General features: G+C 33.3%; 2 protein-coding genes across 2 annotated transcripts; one reads left to right on the top strand and one right to left on the bottom strand.

Moving 5' to 3' along the window:
• Positions 1-1764: 1764 nt before the first annotated feature.
• Positions 1765-6185, top strand: LOC143629551 (uncharacterized). Its single transcript, XM_077098794.1, has 8 exons — positions 1765-1851; positions 2192-2251; positions 2906-2953; positions 3570-3869; positions 4475-4573; positions 5477-5547; positions 5650-5740; positions 5995-6185. Exons 4-8 carry the CDS (start codon positions 3837-3839, stop codon positions 6103-6105), a joined length of 405 nt encoding a protein of 134 aa, XP_076954909.1. The 5' UTR covers positions 1765-1851; positions 2192-2251; positions 2906-2953; positions 3570-3836; the 3' UTR covers positions 6106-6185.
• Positions 6186-7050: 865 nt separating this feature from the next.
• On the bottom strand, positions 7051-12471 carry LOC143629209 (DNA polymerase epsilon catalytic subunit A-like). Its single transcript, XM_077098544.1, has 15 exons — positions 12314-12471; positions 11548-11613; positions 11397-11456; positions 10421-11295; positions 10255-10341; positions 10045-10179; positions 9832-9954; positions 9359-9442; positions 9073-9237; positions 8813-8989; positions 8374-8487; positions 8064-8186; positions 7884-8002; positions 7676-7808; positions 7051-7149 (listed from the first exon to the last, which is right to left on the bottom strand). Exons 4-15 carry the CDS (start codon positions 10742-10744, stop codon positions 7051-7053), a joined length of 1683 nt encoding a protein of 560 aa, XP_076954659.1. The 5' UTR covers positions 10745-11295; positions 11397-11456; positions 11548-11613; positions 12314-12471.
• Positions 12472-12720: the final 249 nt, after the last annotated feature.

Below are 12720 nucleotides of genomic sequence, written 5' to 3'. Positions count from 1 at the left end.
GTTCGTTTATTTAATAAACGAACAAACAAGAACAAATTCTTTTTCATTTAAATAAACGAACAAACACAAATACGCGTTTTGTTCGTTCATTAATGTTCGTTTATTTACGTTTGTTTAAATTTTAATAAACACGTAAGTAGCTATGTTTTTATAGATATAAACATAAAAGGGCTCGTTTAAATTATATGCAAGTGTGTGCATATCATGTTAATCAAAGCGATCAGAGATGAAATTATATGAATGATACTTGCATTTGTTATATAATAAGAGAGCTACTTGCAATCGTTTTTAAAACATGAAAAGTCGTAGGAAACATCTTTAAGAATTTGTAATATATATTTTTATCTTTTCGAATCACATCGTATTATGTGTTTTATTATGATATTGCTTTTTTTTATGTTTTTCCCCTCGACCCGACCCGGACATCGATAGGCCCAAAAATTTGAACATCGAAAAAATGGGACCCCATTGTCCGAAAATCCTGGGTCCGCCACTGGTTAGAGTCAAGTTAAGTATCCATTTAATTAGTGTATTAAATTAGATATTAAAAAGTTATTTGATTAACAAAACAATATCATTTAATTACGAACTATAAATACCTTTCATTATAATTTTATTTTACAAACTAAAACTTCTTTCATTCAGAATGTTTGATGAACTTGAAAATGATAACGCCATCAAACAAGAAAAAGACATGCTATGAGAAACATTGTGAACAAAATATATTAACCAAACTAACATGATTTTGATATGTTATAGTATTTTGCATCTAATCTCACATGTTTGAAAGTATGAAAACTCACTATCCCAAATACAAAAGTATCTTCACGCGAACATCTCATGAATCGCTTACTTATTAGTCTACTTAGACGTTCGTCTCACAAACCCTCTAGCTCTCTTTTCTTCCTAGTTCCCATAAGTCATAAGTCTTTTCTACTTCCTTCATAGACAACATACCCTTTCTCTCTCAGTTTCTATCATAAAATCCATATTATTCATATACAAACAGTCATGACCAGATAGCATGACATCTCTCTCTCCACGACTAGTATGCATCATCCGTAGACAATTGCAAATCTTTTTAGAACGACGAACTTATACAACCACTAATCCTACTCCTAAATTCATATTACCGTCTACAATAAGATTCCATTTCTCGCCCTCAAAAAGAACAATAATACTTATATATACATTTTGCAAGAGCTATATAAAAAGTCTGTGGCTCGTAGCTCGCTCGATAAAAGCTTTGAACAAAGCTAGGTAAAAAAATTTATTTAAAACGACTTGAGTCGAGCCGGCCCATTTGTGAAACTGAGCCGAGGCTCGGCTCACTGGCTCGCTCTTTGACCAGTTTAACTTCTAGCTCGACTCATTTACAACCATCATCTTAATGACTGTCATGGGTAGCACTTCTCCTTTCCATCTAAACTCTAAAGTATAGTGACAACTGTATACAAATCTTACCATTTCCATCTAAATTATTTACCCATCTAACTGTTTACCATTAAAATAGGGATAACTTTGTCTTTTTAATATTTGTTTAAAACACATAATAATAATAATTATCAAAAGATTCAAAACAAAGAAAACAGTCACATTTTGAGTGGCTAACAACACACACTCCACCACCAGAAAATGGTTTCTTCTCTCCTTCTTCGACCACCTCCACCACACTCTTCCTCTTTCACTCTTCGCAATAATAATAATAATAATTATCATTATAAACCAAACAACCAAATTCTCACTAATAGTAAACCACCCTTATTATTATTATTATTTTCGGTGGCCACAAAAGCCCTTACCGAATCATCCAAATCCCTCGACCCGCAACTCCTTCTTCAAGAAGTCGCCGTACGTAATTATGAATTAACCCTTTTTTTTATTTACATTTACGTTTAGTACCGATAAATTCCATACCACTCTTCCAGAAATTCAGTACCAGTATTTTCATTACGGGTAAGCTATCAATACACATTTTATAACGAGTGCCTGTACCCACTTTTTCATAATGTCCGTACGGTACTGACACTCGTTACAAATTGTTCATCTTAGCTTACCCGTGCTGAAAATACCATTACTGAATTCTTTAAAAAGTGGGTGCCGAATGTTACCGAATTTATATTATCTGTACGGTACCGGCACTCAATACCAAATGCTTATTATCCTTATTACTTATATTGTGGTTTTGCAGGATAGTTTTAAGCTTCCATCTGATTACTTTTCACAGCTCCCTCGTGATCTTCGTCTAGACGTCAGTGAGACTCTCAGAATAATATTGTGTTATGCTCGCTCGGCTCATTTTAACTTACGAGAGCTCAAGCTAGAGCTAGGCTCGTCTATTATTTATAACTAATTTATATACTTTTTTAATTAGTTTTATATGTTTTGAGGAAAAACCTTAAAACAAGCGTAAGCTTAGCTCGAGCTCGTGTGGTACCTTAAACGAACCAAAGCTCGGTCTGAGCTCGACTGTGCATTGTAAAATTAATAAATAGAAGTCCAAAAGAGGTCAAACTTAAAATTAGCAAGGCTAGGGCTGTTCACGAGTCGAGCCAAGGTGGGATCAAGCTCGATATTAAATGAGGCAGCTCGGCTCCGCTCGAGCTTGAAGCTAAACAAGTCTAAGATCGAGCCAACGAGCCGAGCTTGGGTCGAGATCAGCCCGGTTGCAAAAATGAGCCAGCTCTCGGCTCAGGTGGTTTCAAATCAAGTTTTTTAGCTAGTTTAATTCAAGCTTTTTGAACAACCTTGCACAAGGCTCGGTGAGCCTAAACGAGCTTCCCTTACAAGGCTCGAGCTCGGGCTTGATAATATTTTCGAGCTTCTTATTGATCCGAGCTTGAGTAGCTTGTTAGCAGCTTGGCTCAGTATAAAGTTGTTACCGGTTTGAGTTTTAATTGTGTAGCTGAATGATGCTGCTTTCGATCTCTCGAATGGACCAGTGATGGAACAGGTCAGTAGTTTCTTATCTTTCATTTACTTTTAAGAATTATTATAACCAATTAACTAAACTGTAAAGGCTGAAAACGGTGGGTCAGTTATGATTTTTTTGATAACCAGTTTCTATGGTTGAGTTGAGGTTGAATGTGTATAAATGACTGGATTAACTGAACCGAACCGATATTATAACCAACCTTTACGTCGTTTATGTTTTTGTAATTAATATGTTAAATGACCAAAAAGTGTTCGTACATGACCGAACTGAACCGACCCATGCTCATATCTGGCTTTATAAGTTTCTTGACATTACAAAAATGATAATGAGTATTGCAATTTTTGGCCTCTTAGTGAAGTGTTCAACCATTAACAACATATTCTGACTATTGAAGAACCTATGATTTGTTTAAAGTGTATTTTAATGATATTTTTACAAAATTAAAATAAGAAAATGAAGTTGATGATTAACCTTACACTTGTGTGTTACCTCATATTTTCAAACCAAAAAATGAAATTTTTTTAAAAGTCAAAACTGTGTGATATCATATACAAGGAGTTGACTTTAAAAGTCAAAATTGTATGAAACAAAGAGCATATGATTATGTGAATTCACTTTCTTGACATTTCATCAGTGTGGACAAGAATTGGGAATGATATTGCTAAACATATCTCGGGCTTGGGAGTCGGCGGATACATCGACTTCGACAGCTTTGGTCAACAATCTCCCTTCGTTGGTCGACTCGTTGTCCAGCAACAAGAAATCAGGCAAGAGTAAAAGCAAAAGCTTTGCAAATAAGTCCATTAGCATAAGGACTTCCCTCTAAGATGATTTATATTTTATTTGTTGCTAATTAGCACTCGGAAAACGTTTGACTTCTGCTGGAAGGCGGTTTCAGTCAATGGGTCAATATGGTCAAGGTGAACTACAAAGGGTAACCTGCTAAAACTTTAGCTATTTGCTTGATCCGTTTTACTAATAAACGGATTGATTTGGACAACTTTGACCCATTTTACTAATAAATGGGTTGATTTGGGCTGACTTTTTTTATTTAAAAGCAATAAGAGGAACCGGACATTCACGTTTAAAACCGATCAAATATATCTTTACTGCCGACTACTTCCTAATTTTTTTATTGAAAGATTTAATTTATTATTCTTAGTACATATGGTTGAAAACCGTTCGAAGTGTATGTTTATTGCATACTGCCTCCTAAATTGTTTATTGAAAACTTTACTTTATTATTTTTGGTACATATGGCCGAAAACCGTCCATGGTTTATGTTTAGTGCATGCTACCTCATGTATTGTTAAATCACTTTGTAAAATTGATTAATTTTTAGTTGTAATCTTAGAGTTTAATTAATCATATAACACATTAATTATTTAAAAGAAAATATTTAAATTTGAAGAAAAAAGTGTTGGTTGAAAGGGAAACAAGCCAAATGCGTCAAACAAGTCGAAAGATACCCAAAGCATATATTAATTCATACAGCCCGTTAAGTCACTTTATTAAATCACTTGTTATTTTTATGTGTAGATTTCCAAGGCTATGATTTCAACTGGGAAGTTTCTGTCTTCAACTCCAGTAACTGAAGAAGTCAATGAAGAGTCAAAAGGCGAAACTCGCATGTTCAAGGTATTATACTATTATATGATTTTGCAAACCAAATGGAAAACTAACAAGTTAGAGTCTTCTGGTCCATAAAAGTTTGAGGTGGCAAAATATGCAAGTCAAACAAGGGGGTTGAGTGATGGGTCAAAATGGGTAATTTTTTGTAAGTCAAAGTCATTTGGTCAGGTCTGGTCGACACGCGAAACCTTTTGGTCACAATGGGTAATTTGTTTTATACAAGTCAGGTTGGGTTGACCCGAGGCTCTAAAGTTTTCACCTTTTTTAATAGAAAATATAGCTTGCATTTGAAGTTACAAAGTTATGTTAATCTACAATAATTTAACATTCTGAATTAAATGGTAAGGAGACTTTCTGTAATAAAAGTAAAAATTAGGGACTTTTGACGCATTTTATATAAAGTTTGAGTAACGGGTCAAAATGGGTAACTTTTGTGCAAGTTGAAATGGGTCAGGTCGCATTTAGTTGATGCAAGATGGGTCAGCCCGGGTTGGGTTCGACACCCCAGCAGATTTTGTCTAGAATTTTTAATATAAAACTAACAGTTACTGTGTCAAGTATAGTTACAAAATTTATGTTTTTATACTAGTAATTTAACTTCTAGAATAAAATAACGTTAGGAGGTTTTACGCACCAAAAATACACTTCGGTTATTTTTGGCTCGTATCCTTTTTATTTTACATTTTGGAGTAATGGGCCAAATGGTAAATTATGTCCCTACACATATTTTTTACTTTTGTTGTTTTAATAATAGTTCAACTTTTTGCACAAAATACTTTATGATGTTTTAAGCATTTGAAAGTATGTTGTGGGTGACCTTTGAAAGTATTAGTGATAAGTAAAGGGTTGCAATCTTCAGAGCTGATATTAAGAGTGATGATTTTGAATTAACTATATTTTATTCTGCAGTTTGGTGAGCTTCAAGTTGAGCTAACACGAGAGAAAGCTTACATCGGTGCAGTGATTGGCTTTGTTTATGGGTAATTATCTACCATTTAATCAATATTATATTACATACTTGTAACAAGAAACAGTTGTAAGCTGTTAAAAGATCTTAAACTGTCAAAACTATATAAATGTAGGATTATTTCATGGGAATTATGTCAAGGCATTCAAAACATACCAGAGAGCACATTCCAGTATGCAAATGACAATGCTTCGTTGATCGGCCAGGTGCTTAAATTTAATAAATAAGTTGACCCTAGAAATGTCAAACGGGTCAAATGGGTTGGTTAAACACTTCTTATCCAACATTATAATTTGGTTATAAAAATGAGATTATTTTAGTATTGATCTATTATTTTTAATAAATGATTCACATTTTTTTTAGTAAAATTACACTTTTGACCCATGTGATCCATTTGACCAGTTTGACCCGTTAGAGATCAAGCATAACCTGTATTAACCATCTTGTATGCATGTTGCAGTCTTTGCGAGGAACCTTACTCGTTCTCTTTTATGGATCAACGGTTTTGTCTGCTTTTGCTACTATTGGGCTAGTCTTACTTTCAAGAGAACTTAAATCCGGAAAGAAGTGAGATTGTTCCTGATAATCTTGTCATCTTTAACTAATAACGTGTTTTATGCTCTTTTAATTTCGCTATTTTACGTGCTAAATATGCAAGTGATACTCGATATTTGAGCAGTGTATATTATAGTGATAACGTGTTCACTTTCAATTTTATAATTGTTTTACTTTTGTTTTATAGTTTTCCATAATTTTATAATTGTTTTACTTGTGTTTTATAGTTTTCCATTATTGTTCTATATGTTTTGTTCATCATGCTCTTATTTAACAAACTAAAAAAATCGCTTGGACCTTTTCTAGCTTAATTTTACGTGTTATTAAAAAGAAACTAATAAAAAGCTGACAAGTGTATAAATAATTTACGCGTAATTATGCGATAGACACAGTTTTAATAATTTTAAGTAATTAAAATTGACACATGGACATAAGATTTGTTGTAAAAAGGCTTAAATTGTATAAATCTCATGTTAACATTTCACTTTTTCTACAAACAATTAAAGAAAACTAATACATAATAGCCCCTCTAGAATACAAGTTTAACATATTCTTTTTATTATGTTTTGTGCCGTGATAAACTTAAAACTTTTCACAAACTTAACAAATTGTTAAACATATAGAAGGAAAAATGACTAAAATACCCGCACATAGCATGGCCAATTTGAGTAAATCAATATACATCAAAATTAATTTCGTGAAAAAAGAATTATGATAATGTGATTTACAGTTAACTCTCTTACTCTTAAGAAGTTAAAACTACACAATCAATACCTTCAAGACATAAACCGAAGTCGAGTTACTTACATTCTTAACGCGAACCCAGTTGAGGAGGTCGTCATATAGATTCAGTTATTTGTACTCAAATTTATTTCCAGAATCCAAGCGACACATTCTTTAAGTAACTCAAACTTTTGATGCACGGCTATATTCAATAATACTTCCATTTTGCGACACATTCTTACCTTCGAACAGTATCAACATAAAACGAATTTTCACGCATGCAAATCCCTGCTTTTCGAATTTTAGTGGTGGGCTTCTCAAGCACTCGCTTATATGCCTGTAGTAGGAGCAGAAAATGTTCTCATTAAAAGCGTAAAATAAGCAGGTCAACTCGGTTTGAAAAAGTAGCTTCTCATTCGTGAAGCATTGCTCTATGTACAACCAATGATCCAGAAAAGCTTTATGTACAACCAAAAGCTGCATCTCTCTCAACTCTTTACTGTTAACATATCAAACCATTCATAATATCTTCATCCTAATTTGACCTACTTTAACCCACATGTGCAAGAAGGGTGTTTTTTTTAAACCAAGCAGGTCAGAGAGTTGGGTAACGCTGCAAACATATCAAACCATTCATATTTTTGTTATAAAAATTTAATCTAATAGTTTATAGAATAATTTATACATAAAAAATAATCTTGTGACTTTTGATCTATTACCTTTTTAGCCCACTCTTTTTATATTTTACACGTTTAAGTTTTGACCCCATTAAAGATTAAACACAATCAGAGCCAACACATTTGTATAAAAATGAGTCAAATTGAAATTATACGTCACACTAAAAAAGATAAGTTTTGAGATACCTTTTGACAGTATTTCTTTAGACGATCCTTCAGCTTCAACTGTTGGTCAGCTTTTGGCAGATCAAGAAATGGTTTTGATTGGGGTCCGTCCACAAACTCAGATTCAATTTGCCTCTTGATATGATAGTAATCACTGATAAGCAATTTTGAAATTAGTAAATTTCCATTAGAGTCAAGTATCGTGTAATGGTAGAGTAAATTAAGGTACCTTCTCTTTGCTGTGTATGTTTCTCCACGCCAATTCCATTCAAGAATTCTAAGACAGGTTTTATTAGAAGGGTTGAAAACACATGCAGCGCAAACCTCATCTGTAACTATTGATGGTGGCTGACATTGCACAAAAGTACAGTTTTCAGTAAAAAGGTTTTATCTTAATATGCAATTTAACTTCTAAATAATTATTCATGAGCCAACCTTTTGTCAAAATAATGTTGGGATACATTGCAGCAACATCTAGATGGTAAATAAGGGGACATTCTTCTCGTGTAGGTTCATCTCGTAATGCTATAAGCTGCACAAGATACAAATTGTTGATATTTTCCAAAATAGTTACAAGGGTAAACATTTCGTAGACTTCAATTGACCAGTATACTACATTGGCAACTATTGAAACTCAATGTTCCATGAAACTTTATGTTATTTCCCAGCCTTGTCACAACTAGTAAATAAAGAGGAAAGAAAACAGGTTCTGATAATACCTTGTCCATAATAGCGTTTTTCACCTCATCATAGTTTGAAACTTCTTTAATATCCATCTTACCCTCCACTTCAATAGCATAATGAAGATCACGATCAAGATTCTCGATAAGTTGCTGGAAAGAGAGACATAAATCAAACTTCTTGCACAACCTTAAATATCTTACTAAAAGGACTACAACTTCAACTTGTTAATATTTGATGGATAGAATAAGAATAATAGTTACTGCCATAATTTAGTCACATAGCTTCATATATTCTAAGTTCCAAATGATGCTAATACTTGTGAGCATCAATAAGATGAAGAAAAGACATTGCAACAATGAAGCAAGAAGACTGTTGTAACTGAATCATAATTGGAAATAGAAATCCAAACAAGCATGTGCACCCCCCCCCCCCCCCCCCAAAAAAAAAAAAAAAGGTATTGATGATTAGAAATACCTTGAAAGCAGATGAATCAAGTTTAAAACTAGTTGGAAGGTCAGATCTGAAAACACCAGTTTCCAAACACTCCACCAGGCCACCAATGTATGTCTCACTCTCAAGAAGATGATTATTATAGAACTTCTCTGATTCAGCTTGGTGCTTATTAGGACATATAACATTTGCTGTGTATGCCTACAAGTATATTAAAGAGCAAAACATTAGGTTATAAGTTATAAAGCGCGTGCATTAGAAAGGTGAAAAGCCAGATCACACACCTGGACCATAAGAAGCATTTCACAGAGGGTCCCACTTCCTTTACGCAACACTTCATCAGGAGTCATTGGTATAATAGTTGCAAGGGAGAATATAAAGGGATGAACATAAGTCATATACAAGTAATATGTTGACACAGCATCGGATACTGAATAGGATGCCATCATCTGTAATAACAGAATTTTCCAAATATAAACATATAAGAATCGTTCTAAGTAACTTTGAAATTCTTAACAAAAATCAGGAATCATATTGATGATAACAAGATCGTTTCTACAAATTATGTACCTGAGGCTTTTCCATTGCGAAACGAACCATATCTTCAGGATTTACCTCCAGTGGGTCATAACCCAGTTTGGCTTTCGTGACAGCCTGAAATCATAATAAAGAAGGTAAAGAAGGGCTTATTAATGCCTAACAACATATCTCCTAACAAGTCTTGTGCTGTCCTGATACATAATAACTGGTTATTTGACATAGAAATACTTAGCTTTTCGTTAACAATGACTGCTGATCTTTTTGTATTATAGTTTTATCAGTTTGATGGGTTATGTTGCTTCTTTTTATTTTTAAGGTTTTCCAATGTTTTTAATAAGGTGTTTGTGAACTTTTATTTTTAAGGTTTTCCAATGTTTTTAATTAGGTGTCTGTGTTTGTGAACTTTTATTTCTTGAATAAAATCATAAGTAAATTTGTAACTGATTTGTGCATTGAATTCAAATATATGTATATGAAGAGAAACAGTAAATCTGAATAAAAACCTTCAAACCATGGCTCCCTTGAGGTAGATAACTATCACGTTTGACCCATGCAAAGCAATCCAAATGGCATGCAAATTTAGCACGACATTCACCTTGAATTTTATCACACTGAAACCCTAGCTCCTGTAGGCGAAAAAGATTGTGTAATCACTACTTATAATAAGTACATTAAACATCATCTTCAATTGTAATTAACAAAAGTGTGCAGCATACTTCATTCATTCTCAACCCATGATGAGCTGCCCTGTTTTCCATAAACGGCCAATCAAAAAAGTCTCTGTTGTATGTTACATAAATACCAGGCTTCACCTCTCTCATATGAGAAAACCACAACTTGATCAGTTCTTCCTGCATAAAAACAGAAAAATTAAATTGTAAGTCTAAAGCATGAAACTTAAATGTGTAAAATATTGAAAATCACACCTCGTTTTTCACATTTGTCACTTTAAAGTGTCCTTCAAACTCAGGTTTTGGGGTATATTCCAGATCCTCTATATCTTCACCAACACACTGAAAGCAACTGCAAAATAACAAAATCAAATAATGAACTTAAAAGTGTGAGACAAAATCAAAGAAATAATGTATTCACCTCTCTATTAATAATCAGATATCCTCGACCATCAACCATGTATGAGATCATCATAACTAAATCATACTCAGCGTCTGGAAATTTCAAAGGAAGCTTTGTGGTCTCTATATCAAATGCACAAACATGAACTTCAGCACGTTGGAGAAGATCATGCCTCCTTTCTAAAGAAACTCCATCACTTGACACATTTACATCATACCACAGCCCGGATCTTATATCTGGCAGGTAGAATTTCAGAGTGAAAGAAAGTGAGATATACAAAGAATACAGGCACTTACTATAGAATGAAAAACTAGTGTATACACGTATCATGTATATGTGCATCTATGTATATATAGGCATACCTCTCACCATTGTCAATGGAGAAACGGACATCGTAAGGCACATCATACTCCCTTATATCAGTATGCAATCTATACAATCTTAAATCGCGCTTTGCTGTAAACCCAATAATCAAAATCATGTCACAACTGGAGTGGTTACTTATTTGATCAGAAAAACTAGAGACATTGTAACAGATACAACATACCTTTTTACTGTTGCATTTATGGATTCATACGCCTCTGCAGCATTAGACTTTTCTTTATTTCTTTCAACCACATGCATCAGTTCATTCTTTACTTGCATCAGTTGTTGTACCGTGTCAAACGATATCTTTAAGTAGGTCTTTCGTAGTCCAGAAAGATGATTTTTCTGTCCTTATAATCAAATAAGCTAAGTTTCCAGTTTGATAATTTGATATTATAAAAACAAATGTGAATCATTACATACTGACTTACAAGATCAAGGTCTTCTTTTTCCACTATTTGGATATCTGCAATCTGCCCTTGGTATCGTCTTCTTAAATATGCATCAACATCCATTTCCATATTGTCCTGCAAGTTTTAACAATTCAGTACAGTTATAGAAGATGGCAATTAAACGATAAACACAACACAAAATAAAACAGTAAGATCCAATCTCCATATGAGCATACCTTTGTAGCAGCATAAAAGTAAGGTCTGAACTTGTACTTGACTTTAAACGTCGAACCATCCTATAACCAAATCAATTACATGTATAACACACTGGTGTACAATATCAATTTTGGATTTCTAGCCCTAAATAGTCAAAAGAAAAAAAATCACCTGACAGACGAAATACAAATCAACACAGCTATACATGTTCTGCGTATCCAGATCCTCCAGTGACGACTACATAAAAAAATAAATCAAATACATAAAAAAAATAAATCAAATCAACGAGTTATAAGTTATAACGAAACTTCATATAAAAATAGGTTTTAGAGCAATAGAACTGTACACACTTACAGCTACATATAATCAAAATCAAGTCGATAAGTTCTACCAAAACATCAAATTGAGATTAAGTTTTAGAGCAAATGTACACACTTACGACTACATAAAATCGAAATCAATTGAAAAGGTTCTAACAAAACATCATATAAAACTAGGTTTTCGAGCAATAGAACTGTACACATTTACGACTAAGTAAAATTGAAATCAACTCAACGAGAGTTGTAACAAATGAAAATAGCCATTTTAGAGCAATGGAACTGTACACGCTTACAACCACATATATAACCGAAATCAAGTCAACGAAATGTCAAAACATCAAATGAAATTATGAAGTTTTAGGTACACAATTACGACTACATAAAATCAAAATCAAGTAAATAAGTTGTAACGAAACATCATTTGAAATTAGGTTTTAGAGCAGCTTCTATCAAATCTTCAATTGAAATTAGGCTTTAGAGCAATATAACTAACTGTACATACTTACAACTACTACGTACATAAAATTAAAATTAAAATCAAAATCAATTCAATAAGTTCTAACGAGACATCATTTGAAATTAGGTTTCAGATTAACAGTAGAACTGTAAACACTTACAGAGGTGAGAGAGAGTAGCCATCCGAGACGCTTATCGCCTTCGGAGAACACATCGAAGCCGAACTTTGACTCGAGCTTCTCGTCGGCAGAGAGAATGAGCTTCTGCTTCTTAGAGATCTTCGTGTCTCTGCTGCGATCGCCTCCTCCTCTTCTTCGATTATTATAATCATCCTTCATTATTGATTGAATTGAATTGAATTGAATGAGATCTGAATTGATTAGAGGTTGAAGTTATAGGATTAATTAGGAAATAGTATTATGGAATTGGTGGAGTGTGAATGTTTTCCCGCTCTTTTGGTTTTCGTAATGTGATATTATAAATATTTATTTAAATTATATGACGTGTCTTCCTTATTTTCAAATATTTTTGGTTTTGATTTTATATATAGTTAAATTAAATAAAGTGA

The sequence above is a fragment of the Bidens hawaiensis genome, unplaced genomic scaffold, assembly GCF_021521415.1.
Source record: "Bidens hawaiensis isolate Kalapana, Puna unplaced genomic scaffold, B.hawaiensis_p1.1 tig00000459_1, whole genome shotgun sequence".
Lineage (NCBI taxonomy): Eukaryota > Viridiplantae > Streptophyta > Magnoliopsida > Asterales > Asteraceae > Bidens > Bidens hawaiensis.
Note: the sequence above shows the minus strand (reverse complement) of the source record. Positions and strands in the feature narration are given on the sequence as shown.

Coding starts and splice junctions, on each gene's coding strand:
- LOC143629551 (XM_077098794.1), top strand. CDS start 3,837: ATGGGTCAATATGGTCAAGGTGAACTACAAAGG. Junction 5,548..5,649: donor GTGATTGGCTTTGTTTATGG/GTAATTATCTAC, acceptor ATATAAATGTAG/GATTATTTCATGGGAATTAT. Junction 5,741..5,994: donor ATGCTTCGTTGATCGGCCAG/GTGCTTAAATTT, acceptor TGCATGTTGCAG/TCTTTGCGAGGAACCTTACT.
- LOC143629209 (XM_077098544.1), bottom strand. CDS start 10,744: ATGCACATATACATGATACGTGTATACACTAGTTTTTCATTCTATAGT. Junction 9,443..9,831: donor AAGGGAGCCATGGTTTGAAG/GTTTTTATTCAG, acceptor TTATGATTTCAG/GCTGTCACGAAAGCCAAACT. Junction 7,150..7,675: donor TAAAGAAATACTGTCAAAAG/GTATCTCAAAAC, acceptor CTCCTACTACAG/GCATATAAGCGAGTGCTTGA.